General features: G+C 39.8%; 1 protein-coding gene across 5 annotated transcripts in view; it reads right to left on the bottom strand.

The window, feature by feature from the left end:
* The window catches only part of DNM3 (dynamin 3), a 180,786-nt gene that overhangs the window by 123,856 nt on the left and 32,927 nt on the right, over window positions 1-24,003 (bottom strand). For all 5 annotated transcript variants that reach the window (XM_075097092.1, XM_075097090.1, XM_075097091.1 and 2 more), the window contains exons 8-13: window positions 21,438-21,573; window positions 20,014-20,081; window positions 16,302-16,440; window positions 14,258-14,344; window positions 12,197-12,267; window positions 9,074-9,122 (exon numbers count right to left, since the gene is read on the bottom strand). In XM_075097092.1, the coding sequence (XP_074953193.1) occupies window positions 9,074-9,122; window positions 12,197-12,267; window positions 14,258-14,344; window positions 16,302-16,440; window positions 20,014-20,081; window positions 21,438-21,573 (550 nt within the window). The remainder of the gene's footprint in view (window positions 1-9,073; window positions 9,123-12,196; window positions 12,268-14,257; window positions 14,345-16,301; window positions 16,441-20,013; window positions 20,082-21,437; window positions 21,574-24,003) is intronic.

Here is a 24,003-nt window from a genome sequence, read left to right as displayed (position 1 = left end):
ATTTGTAAAGTTGCATACTAGGAAGAGTACCTAGATTCTGGCAAATGGCATGGCTTCTGGCATACACTGGGAATTTTCAGAAGGGATTGAATGAAGTGACAAAGTGGAAAGGTCTTCTACAGTTATTTTGAAATTAAGATAGGAAGTGGTAAGGAGAGATACATGAGAGATATTTTCCTCTCATAAGGTAGAAGAGGAGAAGTAAAGAGGGAAAAACCCCTAAGGCAGCAATAAAAATCAGGGGGGAAATGGGTAAAGCAGAACTTTATAAAATAGATACAAGCCCAAGATGAAGGAACAGCTGGGAATACTAAGGCCAGGAGACTACAAGACTACATCATGCAAAGAGAAAGGGGACAAAAGAAAACTTTAGAGGAATGAGACACCTCCAGAGGTAAAGAGGAGAGAATGGTCATGAGAACTGGTTTATGGATCAGAAAGAAGCTTTCAATTTTATTGGAACATTTATTGTTTTCCAACACACATACGAGAAAGCAAACGTTCCTTCCTATCATACTCTGAACAAAACAACAGAACTCCCCCAATCACACAGATGCAGGGAACCTCAGCCATTCTTTCTTCCCACAGCAACACCCTTTACTTGCCTATGGAGTCCTGAGATGGAAAGAGGAAGCGGTCAGAGAAGCCCTTCAGAACTCCCTCAACAAGTCTCACAAGCAAGGCCTTGTGTGATCAGACATGAGTTTCCCCTTGCTTTTAGAGAAATATATGAGACCATTCGTACCCAACAGGATGCTGGGTTGCATCAAAAAGGGCATCACCAGCAGAGAGAAAGTCGTCATTATCCCACTCTGCTCAGCGCTTGTCAGGCCACACCTGGAGTACTGTGTACAGTTCTGGTCCCTGCTACACAAAAAGGATGTGGACAGGCTGGAAGGGGTCCAGAGAAGGGCCACCAAGATGATCAAAGGATTGGGAAGCCTGCCATATGAGGATAGGCTGGGAGAACTGGGTTTGTTCAGCCTTGAGAAAAGGAGGCTCAGAGGGGATCTCATCACTATGTACCAGTACTTAAGGGGTAGCTACAAAGAAGATGGAGACTCCCTTTTTACACGGAGTCCCATGGAGAGGACAAGGGGGAGTGGACACAAGTTGCTCTTGGGGAGATTCCGATTGGACACCAGAGGGAAATTTTTCACAGTGAGGACAGTCACCCATTGGAATAATCTCCCCAGGGAAGTGGTTGACTCGGCCACATTGGACACCTTCAAGAGTCGTCTGGACAGGGTGCTGGGCCATCTTGTTTAGACTCTGCTCTTCCTAGAAAGGTTGGACTTGATGATCCCTGAGGTCCCTTCCAACCTGAGATTCTGTGATTCTGTGAAGTGATGTTCCTCTCCTAGGGCTTTACAAGACTAGTAACTTCAGTATCAACAGAGAGCCAGACAAAAACATTGCTCAATTTCTATTCTTTGCCATCTATAGAAGCGAAAAGCACCTGAAAAGCTGGTAGAAGTATTGGTAATGCACATAATCCAAGAGTATCAATTTAATTTCAAATAAGATGATCATGTGTTCCGACTCACTACCAGCCAGGCCAACAACATAAGAAAAACAATGAAGATGAAAAAACAGTCCACAGGTTTTCAGCTTGTAAGAAAATCACTAAAAAAGCATTGATCTGGTTCTGAAGACTCAAGTAAGCTATGGAAGTACTGGAAATGACTCCATAGAGAGACTCAAGGGTATATCATGAGCAGACTGGATGGAATAGCCTGTACCACAAAGGTTTCTGCTGAAGTTTGTCACTATTTTTAATATTCATGTTTATCGGGGGCAGGGAGGGGAAGAATGGAGAGGGGTCATTACTGAGTACAAATAGACATGGAATGCTTGTCCAAGTGCAAGTTAAGGGAAATATACTGATATGAACTTGATTGCCCATCAAACCCTCATTTGATTTTACAATGTTTATTGAAGTAAACTTTTAACAGGAAACAAGCAACATGCATATACAGCCAGTATACTGGCCTTCAGGCAGCTGCCACAGAACAAGTTGTAGAACCAAGCTAATTTCAATTTTTTTTTTTTTCTACACTGAACTACACAAATGCAAAAGGGAAAAAGTGTTAAGAAAAACCCAGGAAATTAAGGTTCCCCAATCACTTCAACTTAGCTCCACAACAAGGTGAGCTATATTTATACAGCAGACTAAACGCTTCACAACAAATTTGCAAAGGTGGTTACTCCCATGTTATAAAGAAACTGAAGTAAGAGGCTGTGAGAGAGGACGCTTGTCCTGGTTTCAGCTGGGATAGAGTTAAATTTCTTCATAGTAGCTAATATGGGGCTATGTTTTGGAGTTTTGCTGGAAACAATGGTGATAACGTGGAGATGTTTTAGTTGTTGCTAAGTAGCACTTACACTGGTCAAGGACTTTTTCAGCTCCCCAGGCTCTGCCGGGAGCACAAGAGGCTGGGAGGGGGCACAGCCAGGACAGCTGACCCAAACTGACCAACGGGATATTCCATACCATATGACATCATGCTCAGTATATAAAGCTGGGGAAGAAGAAGGGGGGATGTTTGGAGTAACGGCGTGTGTCTTCCCAAGTAACCGTTACGCGTGATGGAGCCCTGCTTTCCTGGAGATGGCTGAACACCTGCCTGCCCATGGGAAGTAGTGAACTAATTCTTTGTTTTGCTTTGCTTCTGCGCGCAGTTTCTGCTTTACCTATTAAACTGTCTTTATCTCAAACCATGAGTTGCCTCACTTTTACTCTTCCGATTCTCTCCCCCGTCCCACCGGGGGGAGTGAGCGAGCAGCTGCGTGGTGCTTGGTTGCTGACTGGGGCTAAACCACGACAATGCTGTGGAACCGTGCTGTCTGCAGTTGAAAATGCTGTGTTGCTCCCTATAAAGCACATCTCTGCATGCAGGAAGCACAGGCAGCCAGGCCAGCACACTACTGAAAACTGGTTTGGACACGCATCTTAGAGAGGGTAAAAAATTTGATGACAGATGTCACAGTGGGGATAAAGAGGTGATTTCTAGAAGCAAACCAGTGAGAAACCCAAGTAGCATGTTCAAGAACCTTACAGGTGATGAGCACTTAAAAGGGAAGGGAAGTAGTACACACTGCTTATTCCATTCAGTGCTTTCCCTCATCCTTACCAAAGGCTCTGTTGCTTGCTAATCAGAGTCAAGTTTTCTCAGCTTGACAAGATGACATTTGTGGTAAAGGTCTCAGAATAGACCAAACCAAGATCTTAAAATCTAAACTATACAAGCCATTTAAGAAGTAATGAAGCTTTTAATAGCCCTAATGCAAGAACTACATTAGCTGCATAGCTCCAAAAGACTGTCTTGCTCCAGTCCAACACATCTCCCCATAGATGCATAACCATCACTGGGTGTGGACAGAAACAAGCTGACTTGCTAATACAAACACTGATCACTGTCTTGTAAAGGAAGGAATTTGCCAGTTGTTTCCTCAAAAAATCCTGCATGCTGAGGACTAGATCCAGCTGCCATTCCCATACAACTCTGCATGAAGAACAGGGGACAAAGCTAGAGCAATATCTTGGGTACTTATTTTCACATGCAAATTTCTAGACCTGTTTGTACCCCTACTGGGAACAAAGGCTACTGTGTTCTCTAAAATATCCCAGACACCACAACAGATCATAATTATCCAAAATACTTGAAAGCAGTTCCAGGGGAAATCAAGAGAGAGAAGATGAGCTTAGTGTGCTATGCCTCATATTCTTTTCATTGAATTCTTCTCATTTCATACTCAGCACCAGTGTTGGGGTCAGGGGAGAGGGCGATGTTGGATCAAGGTGTAAGTACAAAACAAAGTGAGATCAGGCGACATAGTTCTACTTTCCAAAGATGCTGAATTACACCGTAGACTCCAGACAATTTCTCTAAAACGTAATCCAAGTTCTATTTTAGAAATAAGTGTCCTTCCATGGGCAATAAGCAGCAGAGATTTTCAAAGAGACTTTTGAAGTTAAAAAAAAAAAACTCTGATGGGGGAGAGAGGGTTGTTGGCCTTTTTTTTAAGCTATTGTTAGCTATGCTGCATAGTACTTCAGCTTGAAAGTAGTGTGCTTCATTATTGTTTTCACTAGTTCACTTTCTGGTTGGTTTGGATTTAAAAGACCCATTTCATTATTTTCTATCATATTTCTAAATGTCACTCTGTGCAAACCAGATATTAGTGACATGAGTTATTAGCTTCAGGAAGGCAAAAAATATGGGCATTGCCAGAAGCTAGTGAAGACAATATTCTGACCGGTAGTTGGACTCCATGTACAGGATGAACAAGAGATGACACAGTTCCTTCCTTCAGCATCCTGATATCTAATCTGGGTGTCTGAAAAATAAAACTTAGAGGGTACGAATGCACATGAACAAGCCAGAAGGAAGTCATTTTCTGAGAGTTCAGCTGCACAAAACCCAAATCATATCTGATGTCCTTATTCTCCACCACTTCACGGATAAACAGGAAAGAAGGATTTGACACAATAAGTACATTTTATGTAGAGCTGCATGACTTATTCATTCCTTCAAATCAAATAAGGTATTTGTAAAAGAACATCATTAAGGAATCAGAAAGTGTTCCATTTGTTTAAAAGAAGTATTTGAAAGATGATTTCAAGATAAGTGAAATTGACTAGGCAGACAGAAATACAAGTGTGAAAAACCATGAGACTGGCTACTTCCACAACAATACAAAAGCAGCAGCATTTGTTGAGTTAATATAACTCTATTAAAGCTGTGTTACATAACTCCATGGAAATTGAACATGCAACACAACTCCCAACACTATCTTCTAATCACTGTCATAACAAAATGTGTTACCAACTAGTAAGCACATTGAGAGAATAAAAATTGCAAAAACTACTCTGTGAGGCATCCTTACAAGCCATCGCTTCTTTGGGTTCAAATATTAATATTCTCACACTTCAGAGGCTAACAAGGAATAACAGATTAGAGGGGAAGCCTAATACAGTATTGCACTGTAACTTGCCAAATGTCAGAGCAAAAACCGATCAGATCTGTTCTGTTACTGAACACAACCGAGGTTTTGTGACATCGCTTCTCGAAAAATCACTAAACAATATATCGCATCACTTAAAAATGATGACAGTGGCTTAAGTCCTAAACACATATCTACTTTAAAGAAAACTTTAGCCCTTACTAAAGCAAAGTGCTCAGTAGTGAAAAACTGAAACATGCTTCCAAATGTAGTTAAAGAAAGACGAGGTGATTAAGTCAATCATGAAGGAACCTTAACCTAAAAAATAAGTATGGTTAAAGGCCTTTTAGAACAGCAATACTCCTCTAGTCTTGATAAGGTGGAAAATTAAACAGCAGCATGTCTTATTCCAGGATATTTCAAAATTTAGTGTCATGCGGTTGTCCATGGGCACCACCTCTTTTACATAAACACTGGCATTTCTTAACAGCCTTGTCATGATTTTTCATGACCACTTCAATGACCATGGCACAAGTTTCCATTTCCATCTACTTGCTTAAAAAATTCTGTAAACACTTTTTTCCTGGGTCACACAAGGTATCAGGATTTACGTATAGCTGAAGAAAAGAAGGAGCAAAGTATGCTACAAAGCAGGATTAAAAAGAAAAAAAGGAAAAAGTGGTTACTTGGGAAAAAGTTACTTATTAGCATTATAGTTCAGGCCAACTGATGGGGTCTGAATGCTACTTGTGTCCAGAACAAGTGAATCAGGTTGCTGGTGTAACATTGTAGAAGAGGCAGGTCAAACAAAGCCTTTGAACCCAAACCTCCCAATCACTGGGACGGTGACTTGAAACCCATAGTTCAGATTAAGCCCCTTCTCCAATTACAGGGGCTACTTCAAACACAGCAGCAGATTTTGCCACAGAAATAAAACACAAAACAGAATTTCATTGATATGAAATTATATATTAATATTCATATTATAAATGAATAAATATAAATTATATATAATCCTCTGTAATTTGAGTATCTTGCATTCTCACACACAGAGTATCAGTTGGGCACATGGAGCAATGACACCTTCATCTTCAAAGGTTGATCATGAAGGGGAGCTTTAAACACTGAATTTTAGTCACCAAAACAAATCTCAACACAAAAAAAATACAGTTACGAGTGGGTCAGCTTTCAGGAACCAAATCTTGCTAGCACGTTGCGTAAAACCAAGCCTTACACTGATTATTTCAAGCAAATTAGAAGACAGACTAACCTGTGGCTTAAAAAGAAACTTTGTGGAGTCAGGTCAAAACCTCAGGCGGTAGCAAAGAAAAGACAAACAAAAAAGGCCAAACATTAAGCGTGAGAGGATAAATTAGTAGTAGAGGAAAAAGGAGCAAAAACATGTTAAAAAGAATTGGCATTACACTTCTTCCAAAAATGTGATATTGCTGTGCTCATCTTATTTCTGAGATACACAGAAATAGTTATCTGCATCATACCAGTTGAAAGCAAGTTACAAAAAAGAAAAGCAATGGATTGCAAAAGAGCATCCCACTATTTTGGGAAAACGTAGTGATCTTGATCTCTCAAGACATTCAATTCAACTGCTGTTAGAATCAGTGCTGCCTAGCCCTTTTTAAGTTTGTTTGAAATGGTAACTCATATAATTTGATGATGTGGCAACAAACTGGAAAAATACATGTTTTCCAAGATACTACCAAAGAATGCACATGATAGAGATTTACTTCTTACACCTAACCATCACTGAACCAGGAGTAACTTGTTATAAAATTAACTGCTGTTTAGACAATTAATTCTAATTAGTAATATTAAAGGCATTCACATATTTATTTACTCATGAGGTGGAAGGGTTAGAAAATAATCTGTCCATGATATATTGATCCTCTTGGTGCTATGAGAAGAATGCTAAAAAAGACTTGAAATATACTTAAGTTTATTTAAAAAAACCCTCAACTTTTTCTACCAGAAGTAATTCCTTTACATAAAGAAAATACCAAGAACAGTACCTGTACCCATAAACAGCACATTCATTTACACAAGAGCTAATGGTTCCCTTCAGTTACCAGACACTTATTTGCCCACCTTTCAAAAAGAGGTTTACTATGAATAGAGGCACTTACATCAGATAAAAACTGCTTTCCAGTTATATAATAAAATAAACACCAATTAGTCATTTTAGTTTGAGAAGCTCAGTAAACTATAAAAATAATCTTATTCAAAGTTTACTAAAACATTGTAAGTTATACTAGGTTGTACTTGTAACAGCAGGTTAGTAGCAGTTAAGTGATGAACTGCAATAATACTTTGTTGAGGAATTGTTACAGACAAGGCACTTTAAATAGTTTAGCGGCAAGTATTCAACAAACCAATGAGTTAGAGACAAACTTTGCCCTCTGAGAAGCTAAATGAAAAAGCAACAATAAAGCTTACAGAACTTAGCTCGTACAATTTGCCTTGAAGGCGGTAGATTGGTTCCCTGAAATAGCAAATTGCAAAAATAAAGTTTTATTTCAGAAACATTTTCTCATTCTTTTCAACTCCAAACAATTAACTTACAAACATCTGTTTATTATCTTTAAAATAAAAGGTTCAGCAAAGTCCTTTATACCAAAAATAATCAAGTTTCAACATTTAATATAAAATGCCAAGTTTTTTCTCACTTCTTTAGAAACAGAACATTCACTTAAAGAAATAATTCGTTTCATTTGTGTATTTTTGAAGAGTCAGATAATTGGTCAATTTTCCTTTTATGGGACACTCCAAAGTGATGATGGTTGTTGTGTTTGACACATGTTCCGGCACAGCTAGATAAGAAGGAAATCTCTCCTCAGAGGGGAGAGAACTAGTCTTTGAAGCCATTTCAGTGTTTAGACCTTTCAACTTTTTTCATTTTAGTCCAAACCATCTATTAGATCAAAAATGCCACTCATGCTGTTAAGGCTGTGGGGGACCATCACACATCCAAGAAGTTAAGGGATTCTTTTAACTAACGTCTCAAAAAGAACTAGCAATTTCTTGGTGGGAGGAAGAGGTTGGATTTCTACCCCCAAAAAGATAACTAAGTTTACAAAAAAATGCTAGAACTCTCATATACAACAGGAGAATAGGAGACTTTCTGAAGTGTCAGGTTTATCACCTAAGGGATCTAAGCTCAGTGGTCACATTTGAATACCTTCACCTTTCACCTCCTGAGCATCGTTCGACCAAATTGCACATGAAAACATCAGGAAGATGTTCAATACTGGTAATTATTTTTACTAGAGGTTTTTTACTTCCTTTTGAAGTAATCCCGTAACATTTTCTTTCTGTTTAAGACTTTGCAAAACCCTCAAAGTGAGCAGACACCCTCAAAGTTGTAGCATTTTCATTATTTTCAACACACATAAAAAAGAGGACTGATCATGCATGTGAAGTACTAAGCACCCCTGTCCCACACAAAAACAGAGAAAGAAGCAAAGATCAGGAGCACTTAGCATCATGCAGAATCAATCCCATATTCTTTAGATGATAAAAAGAAATAAAAAAGTAATTTCATTAATGAATCCTGGTGAAAGTGCTAATTAATCTGAGGCCATCGACCAGTTATTCTTTGTTTTCTTTGAGAGAGGCCTGTGGTACATAGTCAGCATCTCTGTGAAGTCAACTGAAAGTTTTCATAAGAGGTAAAGGCAAATCTGCTTTTGCTTGCTGAATTGCCCCTTCACTGCTATTAAGCTGTGAACACATAAGAACTAGTAAAACAACTATGACAAAACATACACAAGCAAGTACTCACCAGCATTTTGGATTCTGAAATTCACAAATTTGTAGTTAATGACCAAATACATTGATGTGTAACATGAAAGATTCAACGTACTATACGACATGGGAGGGGAGACACTAACCAGCAGTGCAAGCAGTAGCAGAAATATTAAACAGTAAATGATAATAGCGATGAAAGTCAGGTGGCTCTGAAAAACTCAGTAACACAAGGCGATGATGATGCATTTTGTGTATGTTTGAAGCAGAAAAGGCAAATGATACACTTACAATGAATAAACGCAGCCAAGAAAACCAAACAGCTTGGATTAACTTGCACGTTATCCATTCTCTGTTAGGTGCCTACCTGATTTCCCACTGCACTTTTGTTAACCTGACTGCTTCTTTGTTGGGCACTAAGGGAAGCAGAGGAAAAGAGTTATACTGAAGAAACTCAAACTAAGCCAGTTCTCAAGCAATAGATTTTAGCAGTAATAGTTATTTCTGATTCCAGCACAGAAAGCTAGAGCAACAAAGAAACACAGCAAAATCATTGCATGTATGTGCATATTTCAACTACTTTTTCTTACAGTATAGGAATGCCTGCTTAGGACAGAAGGGACATGCACAGCAGACAACTCCTACTAATCACCTCCTTTGTAACAACATCCTACTTGGATTGGTAAAGGTTACTAAAAGCACAGAGAAATTATGGCTCATGTGGGTAACTTTGGAAACACAAGCCTCTATAAATATTCAAAAGAGACAAAAAGCAAGCCATTTCTGTTATTTAGTGCATTACAACAAAATCCTCCCCTGCTGGAGGCTCCTTAATAGTTTTGTCTTGACAGTTTCTTTTGGATATTATTCTAATATTTATATGCACTTTGAGGGTGTAAATATAACCAATGAATGAAGCTGTCACAAAGCTGGTTCAAAAAGCTGAATCGTATAAGAATAGAGCATATATGAAATTAAACCATGTTTAAAATATTTTGCTCAATTCTTGAAGTCTGGTAATCCCAGTTCCTGAAACAAAACACATTCCTGTCTCAAACACGTACAAGTTGCCATTAATTCTAAAAGCATTTGCATTATGTGGTGGTTTGTAAGTGTTAGGCCAGAAAATTAAAATATTGCTGGAAGAAGAAGAAAAGCGTTCAAAGAGCAGGCTTTGGCTACTCAACCACCAGAGCAGCCACTGGTGACAGGAAGTTTTGTTTGGATTAGATTACACCATTTCACCAGGCACTGATTAACTGAAGAAAAAAGCATACATATTAGATCAGCTACAAATGCTGCTCTGAAAGAGTAAGAAAGAAAGATGTGCTGGACCACAGCCTGTCGGCCAATCCTTCAACTGTTTTGTGCGCAGCTGCTGATCCAAAGAATTGTTGAAGCTCCAAATTCAGCCCCATCCCAACTCTGATCCTGCCCTTCCAACCACACTCTATCAAAACAGCAGTCCATATGCCAACATTTTACCACTCGTTCTGCTAAATGAGACAAACATTAATGTTCTAAGGTTTCACAATTTCATAACTATGCAAACTTGTTCTAAATACTGGCATTCTTTAATCCTTTCTCAAGTCAATTCACATCACCCTGTACCTGCCTTAGGCCCTTCAATGCTGCAAGGTAGTCTGAAATGTCTTGTGCTCTCATTCTTATCAGTAAGGTTCATAGCAGGACTTACACTTAGAAAACACCACAGTCACATGAGAACTGGCAAGAAGACTCAACAAAAGAAAGGAAACACTAGGGAATCCAGGGAGTCTACAGTCCAGGATGTTTAGATACTGCAGAAGCCCATAAGGTACCCCAAAATTATTTCATTTTCCCATTCTAACATAATTGCTATAACAATAATAATATTATAGTTCAAAATATGTGTTTTCTACTGTTTAGCTCATAAATTAATGTATTTTACATTTTAAATTGCTCTTAGTTATCCAGGTCTTCTCTTCCAGTTGAGCACAAGTCAACAAAGATATCTCCCTTCCCACCAGTTGCAACCTATAGGAATACTTGCTTAAACTGATCAGTAAACTTAAGTAAAGGGTCATTTGTTATCTGCTTATACCCCACGCGTAGCAGCTGAGGATTTCTAGATCTTAACTGGCAAAAGAAGCAGCAGCTTTCCCAAGAAATTGAACTCAGGCATTGCAACTTCTTGGAAAAGACACAGCAGTGAGGATCACAGACGGACATGGAAGGTTCCAACTTGACACAAGAAGTCTTTTCACAGTAAGTAGAGGCAAGCATTGGAACAGGCTGCATAGGGAGGCTGGAGAATCTCTGATTTTTTAATTTTTCCAATCTGATTGGACAAAGCCCTGAGTAACCTGGTCTGAACTCAGCATTGACCGTCCTCTGAGCAGGAGGTTGGACTATGTGACTTTCCAAGGTCACAACACACACCACAAATATATATGGTGTGTTTTTAGCAAGTTTTTCCTGTCAGAAAAGGAGGAAGAGAAGTAAATAGCAGGCAGGTTGTTATCTTGACCTCTAGAAGGCCATCTACCATTCCTACATCATCCTGTTATTTGTCGAGAGAACTGATAAAGATATCTAGGACTTGCAAATAATTCTAGAGAAAGTTGCTCAAACCAAAACACATAAACAGTGCCTGGCTTTGCCTTCTCCCCTGTCAGCTCACTGAACTCCATGTTTTAAACCTTCAAGGCATACTGCCAAAGATGAAGACCTTCCTTCACAGTGCTAACTAGAAGAGGCAATAGTGTAATACGTACTGTGGTGCCAAATTTTGTTGCCAGCAACCCACATGGACGAAACCTCTTGTGATTCTAGAAACTGTTATGGCAAATATGGCATGAATATGACTGAAGAAACATGTATTCTTCAAAGAGTGAAGACATTTTCAATGTTTTTACTCATGTCAAAATGTTGGTTATGAAGCCCCTGAGGCACAAATTGCTGGAAGCTGAGGGAGAACATTCTAGAGAATATTCTCACAGCCTTTTCAGTCAAGCAGGGAGAACATCAAACCAGGCCCTGCAGGGCATTCTGCTACTATTATTCTCTACAGCCAAACAGCAGGCACACTTATAATTCAGTGACATCCATTACTCTGAACAAATCCATTTCACACTGAATCACAGCTCCCAAAATATGCATTAACAACAATGTGGAAAGACCACCAATATCATACATTTCTGTGGTCCTAAAATGGCTACAGTGAGGGCATCAGCTTGCCAGAGCTACTTCCTGAGATACATGCAATCCCAGACCAAGACATAAGCTTCAGCAAAACCAAGACCGTGAACTGGGGTAAAGAATCCCCTACAAGTGGGACAGAGTTCAACACTGTGTATATTGAGAAAGAGCATATTCCTGTATGTTTGGGATTTTGCAGCTTCCATCTCTACTGTCACACTTCAGGACCTGTGTTTTGAACTCAGTAAAAAAACAAAAAACACCATCAAACTGACAGCGTCTTTACAACAAAGTCTCTGTATATACATACTTTGCAAAGCCAATGAAGTCTTCGTGGTTAGTGTTGATGTAAGAAACCTGGATATCAATCAGCAGCAGCACCTATTCGAGGCAACAAGAGAAAGAAAAAAGGATGGGTAAGGTAAAGGAGAAAAACTGAGGAAGAGGAAGGGGAAAAAGAATAGAAACTTCGAGTTTTCTGCATTATTAAATATTGCTTTCATAATTGTTCAAGCCAAAAGCAACAATATTTTCTAAATCCCACCACTTGTGTTCATGTGCTTGTTTAATAAGCTAGACTAGAGAAGATTCCCTCTTCCTAATTTTTTTTCCTGACAGAACCTTGTTTTTCACTGTCTTGGCCCTTGTCTACTTCATTAAGATAATTCATACATGGCCAGAGAGAGTTTAATAATATATAGCATAGATTCTAGCTCTACGTTTTGCAAGTTAAGCAAAATTCTGCCTATTTGTAGCATTCCAGCCAAGCCAGCAAGGAACCCAAACCTTAAACATAAAATGAGAGTACCTAAATTTTCTTTAGGTACTACGCAAAGAAGTGACAGGTAAGCAAGCCCTGGGCCAGAAAATGTGCAATCCAGGTACTAGACAGCCATTCTGGTGCACACATCTGACTTGAGAGGTGGGCTAGTCAATGAACGAACAGAATGAATGTTTGTGTACTTGCTACTTGCCAGTCCTTCAATAACCCAGAGACAGAATTTGATTCGAACTTGATAACCTAACTTGGCAAAGAACTTGCTAAGATATTAGAGAAAGCTCACTCTCAGCCTTGAACAGCTTCTTGAACATATATGAGACTGCACTTTCTCCCCATCTTTTCAGACTCCCATTTATCAGCAGGGAGGAAGGAAGAAACCTATTGCTACCAAATGGTAGCACTTAATCTCTTCAGAGCATATGGAGTTATTTCCGTACAGCTCCTCAAACACAGCAGCACTCCCAAATTCTTCACAATTTTCAGAAGGTATTAGGTGCCTCAGGGCAAGAGGTAATGGATATTTGGGCCTAGCTCTTACGTCTGAAAATATCCTCACTAGTGTTTTGATTTATTAATTATAACTGCTAATAGCATAAATAATGCTGTGAATATGTGACAATAACCTATTTGACCAGTTCTTGGCATTTATAAAAAGCTGGAATTTTGTACTTTGTACTGGGAAATTGTCAGGTACGTGCACACAATGAAGAACAGAATAATAAGAAAAATACTCAATTATTTTAAGTAACTTGTATCTTACAAATTTTGAAATAACTCAGTGCACTAACTAGAACTCCCTGCAAGTACAAGTCCAGCAAATCCAAATTTTCAAAAATTATTTTTAATACTACATCACAGCACAGATTAAAGGAAAAGAAGCAGCTGCACAGCTCCCTAGGACTAGAGAGCCAGGAGTCCAGAACAATTTAGGAGCTCTGCTAGCCCCTTCTTCCCCAAGTACTTCTGTTGTCACACTCTGCACTCTCCAGACAATAACTCCTGCTTCCGCTTCCCGTGGATTTTCTCACATGTAATCTAAGCTCTGAATTTTCCTGGATTTGGAGTGCTTAGCTGGGTGATGGATGTTCTAAACAAGTTTCACTGAAAAAATTTTTTTTACAACTTGAAGGAAAGCTTGTCCCTCCGACAAAAGTCCCAGTACAACTGCTTGTGGGCCTCACTGTAGTCAGAACATGGGATCAGTATGCTAAAAAAACCCTGGAACAAAGTAGAAAAAAGGCTGGGTATTTCTGTGTGCATTCGTTTAACCATTAATCGATTTCCCACAAACAGCTATTGTGGCACAGCTAAGAAGATGGCACACTGTAGCACAGGAACAAGCCAACACTACTTTTAAGCCACCAATCCTAATCTTGAAAGACCAGGTTAGGATTTTCTGTAACAGTTCTAGTCTCCTCTGTCAAAGCTCAATGGTGGAGGAGCAATTTCTCTCCCTCTTTAAAATGTGCAGCCGGCTGAAAGTGGGAAAGAAAAGGAAAAACCTTTCATTACCCTACTGTACTTTGTAAGTAGAAAACTTTCCTCCTTCACATGCTTCCCCAAACTGTTATATCTCCTATTTATTCTCACCTGATCCTTGGTCTTCTCTTCTCTTTCACGAATGTAGCCAGCCACAATTCTTTCTGTTTCCTCACACAACCTTGGATATGTTGCCAACTGAAAAGCAAAATTAATAGAAATTTATACCTGCAGTGGGGGTTCAGTAGAATACAAACAGATGACCCTCCAGCTTTCCTCTCTGGAAGAAATAAATTATTATAAATGCTTGGGCTAAAAGTTAACTAAACTGCAAAGCAAGCCTTACTTTCCATTAATGGTTATTTTCCAGAGAAACTGGAGAGACCTAACCCCTTGGATTGTTTCTGTGCTTTTGCTCCGTGGAACACTGAGGAGAAGATACTTTGGACATGTGAACCACAGTTTATCAGCCTTGGGGTGAAGTTTCTCCATGCCTCTCTCTTCTACTGTGCCTAATTCCAGAGTGGCACTTTAAATAATTTCCAAGTTTCTTGTTCTTTGAAGGCTCCACCTTGTGGCAACATCTTTACATCTCAGTAACAACACTTAAAAATGTAAACAGCAAAACACCACAGTAAATTTGGCCAATAGCACTGGGAAAAGAATTTGCACAATTAATTCAAGTGACATATCAAACTTTGACAAAGGTGAAAAAATCTGGAAATTCTGCTCAAAATATTGCAGTGAATCCACTTCTCAATGATCTTTGTCAAAAAGATTGTCACCCTTTCCTGTTTTAAGAAATAGCTCCTTTACCTGCTCATTGGTACAAAAAAAACTGCATTATTCAGAAAAATGCAAAGGATGTGACAGGATATTTCTTCTCAACAGTTTAGGCGTACCTGTGCTCACATCCCAGAACTGCTCCTGTACTTGCTACTATTAGGGTACCCTGCATTCTGAGACGATGAGAAAGACAGATGAACAGAAGGTGAGACAATAAAAGTAGCCAGTTAACTAACAAGTATACAAGAGTCAATGGGATCTTCTAGAATATCACAGAGTAATGGGAGAAAAGAGAGTTGAGAGTCAGCAACTGTTAGTTGTCAATGCTCCAGACAAGCGAGTTTCAGTATTTATAGATTACAACTTTCCTATGAAGGTGAAAAGTGTGCGGGGGGGGAAGCTTCATATTAATATATCTGACATGCTTCCTTAGCCACAGCTGGGGAGTTGTGACCTTTGAGGTTTCATTCTAAGAGTATACACCAACCCTAGCATGCACTTCACACACTTCAGGAAAACCATTCCCAAATACTCAGAGTAATGTGATGTTTAGTTTTGATGAACTTATTTCTTCATTTATTACACTTGCAGGATCTTGAGTTAAAAGTTTAATTGGTGCACACAACTTTCACATCAGGAAATTCAATGCTCAGCAGCTCTTTCCACTTAAACGTTCAACACTTCTGTGCAGCAAGCTCATTCATCAACACTAATGCAAGGATGTACAAATATGAGGGAGATGAAGTCTTCCTAGCTTTCCACTTCTAACTTCTTGACTGATGGAGATCAAAAGTTTTGGGCTTGTGTATGAAAAAAAGCACAGGAGGAAGTTGTGGACCCATTACACTGCAAAGAACTGTGGTGCTACCCAGTGAAGTTTCAATATAGAAAGAGCATTCTTCTCTCCTTGATAGATGTCTCTGAACACATTTGAGGCCTTTGCTCTAGAAAAGTTTCACTGTTTCATCGACTTACTAGCATTGGAAAAGAAAACTTTAAAGTACAGTCTTTTTTGCTGATTTACACGTCCCTGGAATTGCTGCCTACATTCCATTTTCAGTACCAATGAAAACATGGTTTTAAAGAGGAAACTGGGGGCAACTCTTGACTCAAAAAAACTCCAATCATCAGGTATGTGTATGAATATATATATACACACACATGACACAGGAATCAAAAAACGAACATCTCCAGCATTACACTGTTTTGAGAGCTTTTCAGAAGTTGGAATTACTTTAGAGAGTCTTACTCTGTACGTCAAGTGACTAGATCAGAAATCTCTTATAACACCGTAAAATGTAGACAGGCTTTATATTATCTATTATACCATTACATTGTACTTACATTACCAGATCTATTTGCAAATTACCTTTTTAGTGCACTTCTTGACAGTGTTGATTAACTCTTGCATCACCAGATCCACACTTTTTAGGCAAGGTCCTTTCAGTTTGACTATCTGTTTCTTAACAATGGCTTCAAATGCCATATCTGGAGTAAACAAACCTGTTCTGTGGACATAAAAGACTATATAAGACAGTAATAAAAACATCATGCAAGGAAGATTTTTTTTTTTTACTGAATTGCTTATATGTTCATTTGCAGAGGCTTACAGTTGAGTAATAACAATCCCTACACAGACTTCCACAGAACTAAATTTGCTCCCTTCTCTAAAAAACAGCATCATTGTAAGTAAGAATATAAAAAGTAGAAACATGCCCTACTATGTGAAGATGACTGTGATAACTCTGAACAGAACTGATATAATGCAGTAAAGTCTCTTCAGCAGTGCATTGAACCTTAGAGAAGGATGAATGGTAGCTGCAGCACTCACAAAATCACAGAATGATAGGGGTTGGAAGGGACCTCTGGAGATCAACTTGTTCAACCCCCCTGCTTGAGCAGGGACACCTAGAACAGGGGGCACAGGAAAGTGTCCAAGCAGGTTTTGAATGTCTCCAGAGAAGGAGACTACACAACCTCTCTGGGCATCCTGTTCCACTGCTCTGTCACCCTCGCAAGAAAGAAGGTTTTTCTTAGGTGTAGGTGGAACTTCCTGTGTTCCAGCTTGTGCCCATTGCCCCTTGTCCTGTCGTTGGGCACCACAGAAAAGAGTCTGGCCCCATCCTCTTGACAGCCACCCTTCAGATATTTATAAGCATTGATAAGATCCCTCTTCAGTCTTCTCTTCTCCAGGCTGAACAAAGCCAGGTCTCTCAGCCTTTCCTCATACGAGTAGTGCTCCAGTCCCCTGATCATCTTGGTAGCTCTCCACTGGACTCTCTCCAGTAGTTCCCTGTCCTTCTTGAACTGGGGAGCCCAGAACTGGATGCAGTACTCCAGACGTGGCCTCACTAGGGTGGAGTAGAGGGGGAGGATAACCTATCTCGACCTCCTGGCCACACTCCTTTTAGTTCAGCCCAGGATATTGTTGGCCTTCTTGGCCACAAGGGCACATCGCTGTCTCCTGATCAGCCTGCTGTCCCCCGGTACTCCCAGGTCCTTCTCAACAAAGCTGCTTTCCAGTAGTTCAGCCCCCAGCCTGCACTGGTGCATGGGGTTGTTCCTCCCCAGGTGCAGGACCTTGCACTTTCTGTCGTTGAATTTCACGAGGTTCCCCTCAGCCCAGCTCTCCAGCCTGTCCAGGTCTCACTGGATGGCAGCACAGCCTTCCAGCATATCAGCCACTCCTCCAAGCTTGGTCTCATCAGCAAACTTGCTGAGGGAGCACTCTGTCCCTTTGTCCAGGTCACTGATGAATATGTTGAACAGGATTGGACACAGTACAGACCCCTGGGGAACACTGCTAGTTACGGGCCTCCAACCAGACTCTGCCCCATTGATCACAGCCCTCTGAGCTCTGCTGTTCAGCTAGTTCTTTATCCACCACACTGCCGACTCATCTAACCCACACTTCCTTAGCTCACCGATGAGGATGTTATGGGAGACAGTGTTGAATGCCTTGCTGAAGTCAAGGTAAACAACATCCACTGCTCTCCCTTCATCTACCCAGCAAGTCATGTTATCACAGAAGGCTATCAGGTTGCTCAAGCATTATCTCTCCTCAGTGAACCCATGTTGACTACTTCTGATAACCGTCTTTTTCTCTGCATGTCTGGAGATGACCTCCAGGATGCACTGCTCCATCACCTTTCTGGGGATGGAGAGGAGGCTGATTGGCCTACAGTTTCACAGGTCCTCCTTCTTGCCATTTTTGAAGATTGGAGTGACATTTGCTTTCCTCCAGCCCTCAGGCACCTCTCCTGTCCTCCATGACCTTGCAAAGATGATGGAGAGTGGTTTTGCAAGAACATCCTCCAGCTCCCTCAGCACTCGCGGGAGCATCCCATCAGGGCCCATGAATTTGTGGCGATGCTGTTTGCCTAGGTAATCTCTAACCCAATCCTCCTCAACCAAGGGGAAGTCCTCCTTTCTCCAGATCTTCCATCTCACCTCTGGGGCCTGAGATGCCTGAGGGACAGACTTAGGAGTGAATACTGAAGGAAAGAAGGCATTCAGTAACTCTGCCTTCTCTGCTTCCTGTGTCACCCGGGCCCCTGCCTTGTTCAGCAGCAGGCCCACAGTTTCCCCAGTCTTCCTTTTACTGGTGATGTATTTGAAGAAGCCCTTCTTGTTATCCTTGACATGTATTGCCACATTTAATTCCAAGTGTGCCTTGGCCTTCCTCGTTGCATCTCTGCATACCCTGACAACATTCCTACACTCCTTTCAAGTGGCCAGCCCCTTTTTCCACATACTGTGACCTTCCTCTTCCATTTGAGTTTCTCTAGAAGCATTTTGCTCATCCATGCAGGTCTCATGGCTCATTTGCTTGACTTCTTCCTGCTAGGGATGCACCGATCTTGAGCTCGGAGGAAGTGGTGCACTCTATGCACTCCATGTACAATCACTTGCATAGCAAACCCATAAGAATCCTATAGCTGCACTTTTCATTCACAATAGGAAAAGTCATTCTGCTACTCAGAGTTCTAACACAGAGAATTTCACAGTTGGTCACTGCAGGGTATATGAACCTATTTAACAAATACCTCACAGAACCACTTCTCAACACATAGGCCTTACTTCTTGTTAGAACACTGCTGTCAAAGGTCTATCTTGACAGATTAAATTATTTAAAGAAGCAAACCATAAGAACATGCTCAAAACTATCAGTTAACTATCATAAATTGCTCACCAACACCTTTCCATCAATAAGGCCAGAAAAGTTCAAATACTCCACCTTGGCTACTTGAGTCAACCATCTGAAAATTTATTATACAAGTAATGCAAAGAACATTTTCCAAAACACTAAGAACAACAAAGCTCATAAGCAACACTTTTGAAAGATATTACCTACTCACGAGCGGGTAGGAGGAGGGAGGGGGAAAAAAAAAAAAACAACACCCAAACAAAAACAACAACAAAAAATCAAAAGAACCACCCAGGCGTTTTGGAATCTGTTCTATTGTCAAAAAAAAAACCACAAAACAGGTACGCATCTGACAAAGTGTCCCACCAAAAGAGACTAATCATTCCAAAGTGAGACCATTAGGTCATTCCAAACAAAAAAAAACCAAATACTTCCTCTTCCCAAACTTCATAGCATACTGCAGACATATCCACAACATGAAACCTCATCCAACTCATTTGTAAATCAGTCATTTCAAGAAACAGTTGAGTATAAAGGGGGGTAAGATAGTGCAAGGAGTCTGCCATGACACAGGCTGAAAGGTTTTTTCCATATCAAGACACAAGTTTTCCCTCTAAAATTTACAACTTTTCAGGAATACAGGCTTAACAGAACTGCAGACAATACCAGAAAAAAAAAAGTAATTTATTTTCTCTGTAAAATACTTTTCCAGCATTTCAAGGTAAATTAAACCTCTTTGGGCAAACCAACTGTTTGGTCCAAAATAGCTACCTGAAAAACAGCAGTGTAAAGGAGTAGAAAAAAAAAATTCAGCTGCTGGGAGCCGTGTGTTAGTGACATAGTCTTGCGGTCAACAGCCAGTGTTGTCCACAGTTTAAGATGACCGCCACACCCTCTGTAATGTGACCGGGCTTGAACACATGGGAGCACTTGCCTGATACCATGTATGTTCTTGATGGCATAACTTATTTCCCTCCGCAGCTCCTTCTCATTGAATTCCATCTAGAGGAACAAAAGCATATGAGGTCATATAAGGGGAAGCTATTAGTAAAACAGAAAATATAGCCTCTCCCATAATAACTGGAAGACAGGCAAGTTCAGCTGGCAAAATGTTCACTTCTAATTATGCTAAACAAAGCGTAAGTATTTTAAAACATTTTAACACTAAGGCTACAGGCAGCAGTAAGGATCCTTGAAAATTATGCACCCTTCGATTCCAGATATACCAACAGCTGGAACAATTTTGCAAAGTTGATAGAGTAAGCCAGAAACAGGATTTGAAAGATGTAACATCTCTTTTTTTTAAGCCTGGTTTCCTAGAGTGATGCGTGTTCTGTGATTATGGTCTCTTTATCCTCCCCTTCCCATTCTTCTGTTTTTCAACCAAATTTAAGAGACGAGTGGTCTCAGTTATGAAGTTACAAAGCTTTCCTTTAAGCTTCTTGAAAGCCAGCTAGCTGGAAGAGAAGTTAGTGTTGTCACAAATGAAAGGGTCATTACCTAAGCCCAACTGTCATCTGCTCTGTTGGACCAGTAGTTGACCTACCACATTTAGACCTTGGAACCAGCCTCAACCCTGTCTGGTTCTTACCCAACTGAAAGTTAGGGGACGTCAAGGCAGTTGAACATAAAGCAGGTGGAAAGGAAGCTTAGGAAAAGTGTAAAAAAAATGGGGACCAGAAATACAGTAGAGTACGTGGTGAGGAGAAGCTGAAGTCAAAGTAGAGAAAGAAAAAAAAATAATCAAAAGAATATGTAACACATTCATAGGAAACCATTTTTCATTAATTCACACCCCACTAGGCCTCCATTTATTCTGTTACCCAAAGGATGGGTAAGCAAGATGGGTATCAAGAGGAGAAATGTTCTCTCAAAACACCAAATTTGTTTCTGCTCCACCTCCCACATTGAACGTGTAGGACTGAAAGCTGGCTTTGGTTTAATGCACTGAGTACATGAAGTAGAAAGCACACAAAAGGCCTATTTTCCATAATTCTAATTTTATAGGTACTAACTACTTGAACACAACAACTTAAATTTACCAACTGTAGATGTTTGCCTGCCCCATCTAACCAGAAGGAAGATGCCATTTGTGATAACACAACAAAAAAAGCATGGAAAACAGTAAGAACTGGAACTATAATTATATTCTAATTCCTACATTTCAGAATTCTTAGCATGTCTCAGTATCCAAAACTAGAAATGAAGACAAATGTCTCAATTATAACTTCGTTTAATCTCTTCCACAGTTAAGAGCAAGTTCTTCCAATCAGACCTCATCTTGGCTTTACTACTATCAGTATGAACATAAGAATACATAAATAAAACACAAAGCATACCAGCAAGATGGATAAATACCTTCACTAGCTCAAAAGGAAAACGTTCATGGAAAATACGATTGATTTTGGCACCTCCTGAAAGTTCTAGTGTATCAACCTGGTCTCCTGATCCTTCGATTCTTTTTTCAAAATCCACTGAAAACTGTTGTACCATCCTAGATTTCAAAGGGGGGGAGAAAAAAAGACCAAACACAACCATTTAAGCATGTCAACTACTAACTCTTACTTCAGTACTACGTGACTACTAGTGCCTATTAAAACATTTTTAGGAATTGACAAAAGTATCTATAACAGTCATTCATTCAGCCAAGCTGCCAATCCATAAAATCCCTACCTACAATCACCTCCCTGCACCCCTTCTCTCGCAGGACATTGTTCAGTATATTATTTGCGGTCTTCATAAATGTATTTTTTAAAAAATACTGTTTATTAAAGTGGATATTAAAGTCAGCTACAAATACAACAGGGTACCAGGCTACATTCATGTTTCATCAATGATCACAATAATGTAAATGCTACCATCATTTATTACATAAATGTTTATTTATTTAATTAATTTAGGAGAAGAAAAAGTGACAGCAGTCTTTTTAGTAGGAAAGCAAATAAAAGTCCTGACATTTAAGTTATAATACTTACTGTATTTGAACAGAAAGGCACATCCATATTTAGATTGTTATTACAGAAACTGCAGAGCTCAACGGGGCAGACCACCACAAGCAAAAATCTCCCACCTTAGGGCAAAAAGTACCACTTGCGGAGGGCTTACTTCTCCACAACGACCCTTTGGTCTTTCTAATACCTTCCAAAAAGATACAGTCCAATAGCATGATGTGAATCAAGCCACTAAGCTGATTCGGTGCTGGAAAATTTGGAAGAGATTGCTAAGGAACTTACTTTCCCATCCCAAAAAGCTAGCCCAAGAAGCAGCACTAACACATCAGTGTGGCAGCTGTCAGTGCCACAAGCTCCAGCTTACATGGTTGTACTTAGACTTCTGCAGCAGAAGCATTTAGAAGAACGCACACGAGAATTCCTCCAGTTATAGAAGATTCATGCATAGCTCTCTTTTTTTTTTTAAAGTACAGGCATTTGGTCATAAAATTTGATATGACAGGTTTTGCCAAAAAGTAACATTGCATATTAACTGTACACAAACTTCAGACACCTATACGGCCAGGCTAACAGAATTATAGAAATGATGTAAGTATAGGGCCCCAGACTCAATTTTTGAAGAGGACTGCAGAAATTTTAGATCATCTTATGGGATGAGGCAGATTTTTTGTTTGGTTTTTGGTTTGTGGTTTTTTGGTGGGTTTTGGGGGGTGGTTTTTTTTTGTTTGTTTGTTGTTAATATGCATTATGGAACTTGTTCTCAAGAATCAGAGGAAGGTGTTCTAGTTATGTTACCTTCCACACCCTAAAAAAAAAAGAGAAAGTGCTGAGAATTTTTACTGACACAAGAAGTTCCTTTCTCCTATATATATACGTATATATGTAAGTGTGTATATATACACACACACATACACACACACCCCTATGACAAAGGAATTAGAAAAACCTATGCAGAAAAGTAACAAGTAGGATGACTTAGGCTGAAATATAATTCTTCTTCCTTTAGAACACGTTACAATAGTAGAACAAACATGAGAAACCAGCAACACCAAACAATTCACAACAATTCATATATGTGTTTCTAGCAGTTAAGTCACCAGACACACAGAGTGAAAGAGACACCTGTGCTGTACTGTCATGGAGGAGTCAAAGGTGATATCCCTCTGTTTTTACAACCAAAACATCTGAAGTCATGAGGGACAGGCTCATGTCTACTCCTTTGAACACAGTTGTTACAAAAACAAGTTGTAAATCAAAGTCTTCAGCTGGCTCCAGAAAGTCTCTCTAGTTCAGGTGACCATTTCTCTTCTGAACGCCTGACTTGTAATTAGAGAACAAATCCTGCCCAAAACTTACACATTTTCACAATCCAGTGCTATTACCATCTATCCCAGAGAACTCAGAAGGCTGAAAACCTTCGAAGCTAGAGTAGAAATGTGACAACAGTCATAAAGGAGAGGAGATGAGCGAGAGAAAATGTACCTTTTTTTTCCTTTAGATGCTTCCTCTTCTAAGAGGTAAATTTTAATTGCTTGTGAACATAGAAGTGGCTGCAAAAGGCTGCAATTGAGAGGGTGAGATGGGGAGAGAGCGAGAGGGCGAGGGAATGGCAGACCTTTCAGGTGAAAAGGTATGCAGTACTGAGTATCAAACATCCATGAAAACAGACCAATTAAGAAAGCTGCATGAAACAAAGCAGCAGATGCTAACTCGGCTTCAATCTGAAATGTTAGCATTGCCCTTTTTCCTTAGTGTTAAAATCACAAGAAAGGGCTCTGATTCCACTTCCACTTAATTCAAAGTCAGATGAACAGTCACCTCTGTTCCATCACTTTACAATAGTGTCAAAGTGTCATCAGACAGACATTTTGTGGATGAGACCAAAATTGGACAGTGACATCAGCAATGAAAAAGCTTTCTAGTTCGGAACTTATGATAATAATCTGGCTCCAGAAATTGTTGCAATTCCTCCA

Source organism: Phalacrocorax aristotelis, chromosome 6, assembly GCF_949628215.1.
Source record: "Phalacrocorax aristotelis chromosome 6, bGulAri2.1, whole genome shotgun sequence".
NCBI lineage: Eukaryota > Metazoa > Chordata > Aves > Suliformes > Phalacrocoracidae > Phalacrocorax > Phalacrocorax aristotelis.
Note: the sequence above shows the minus strand (reverse complement) of the source record. Positions and strands in the feature narration are given on the sequence as shown.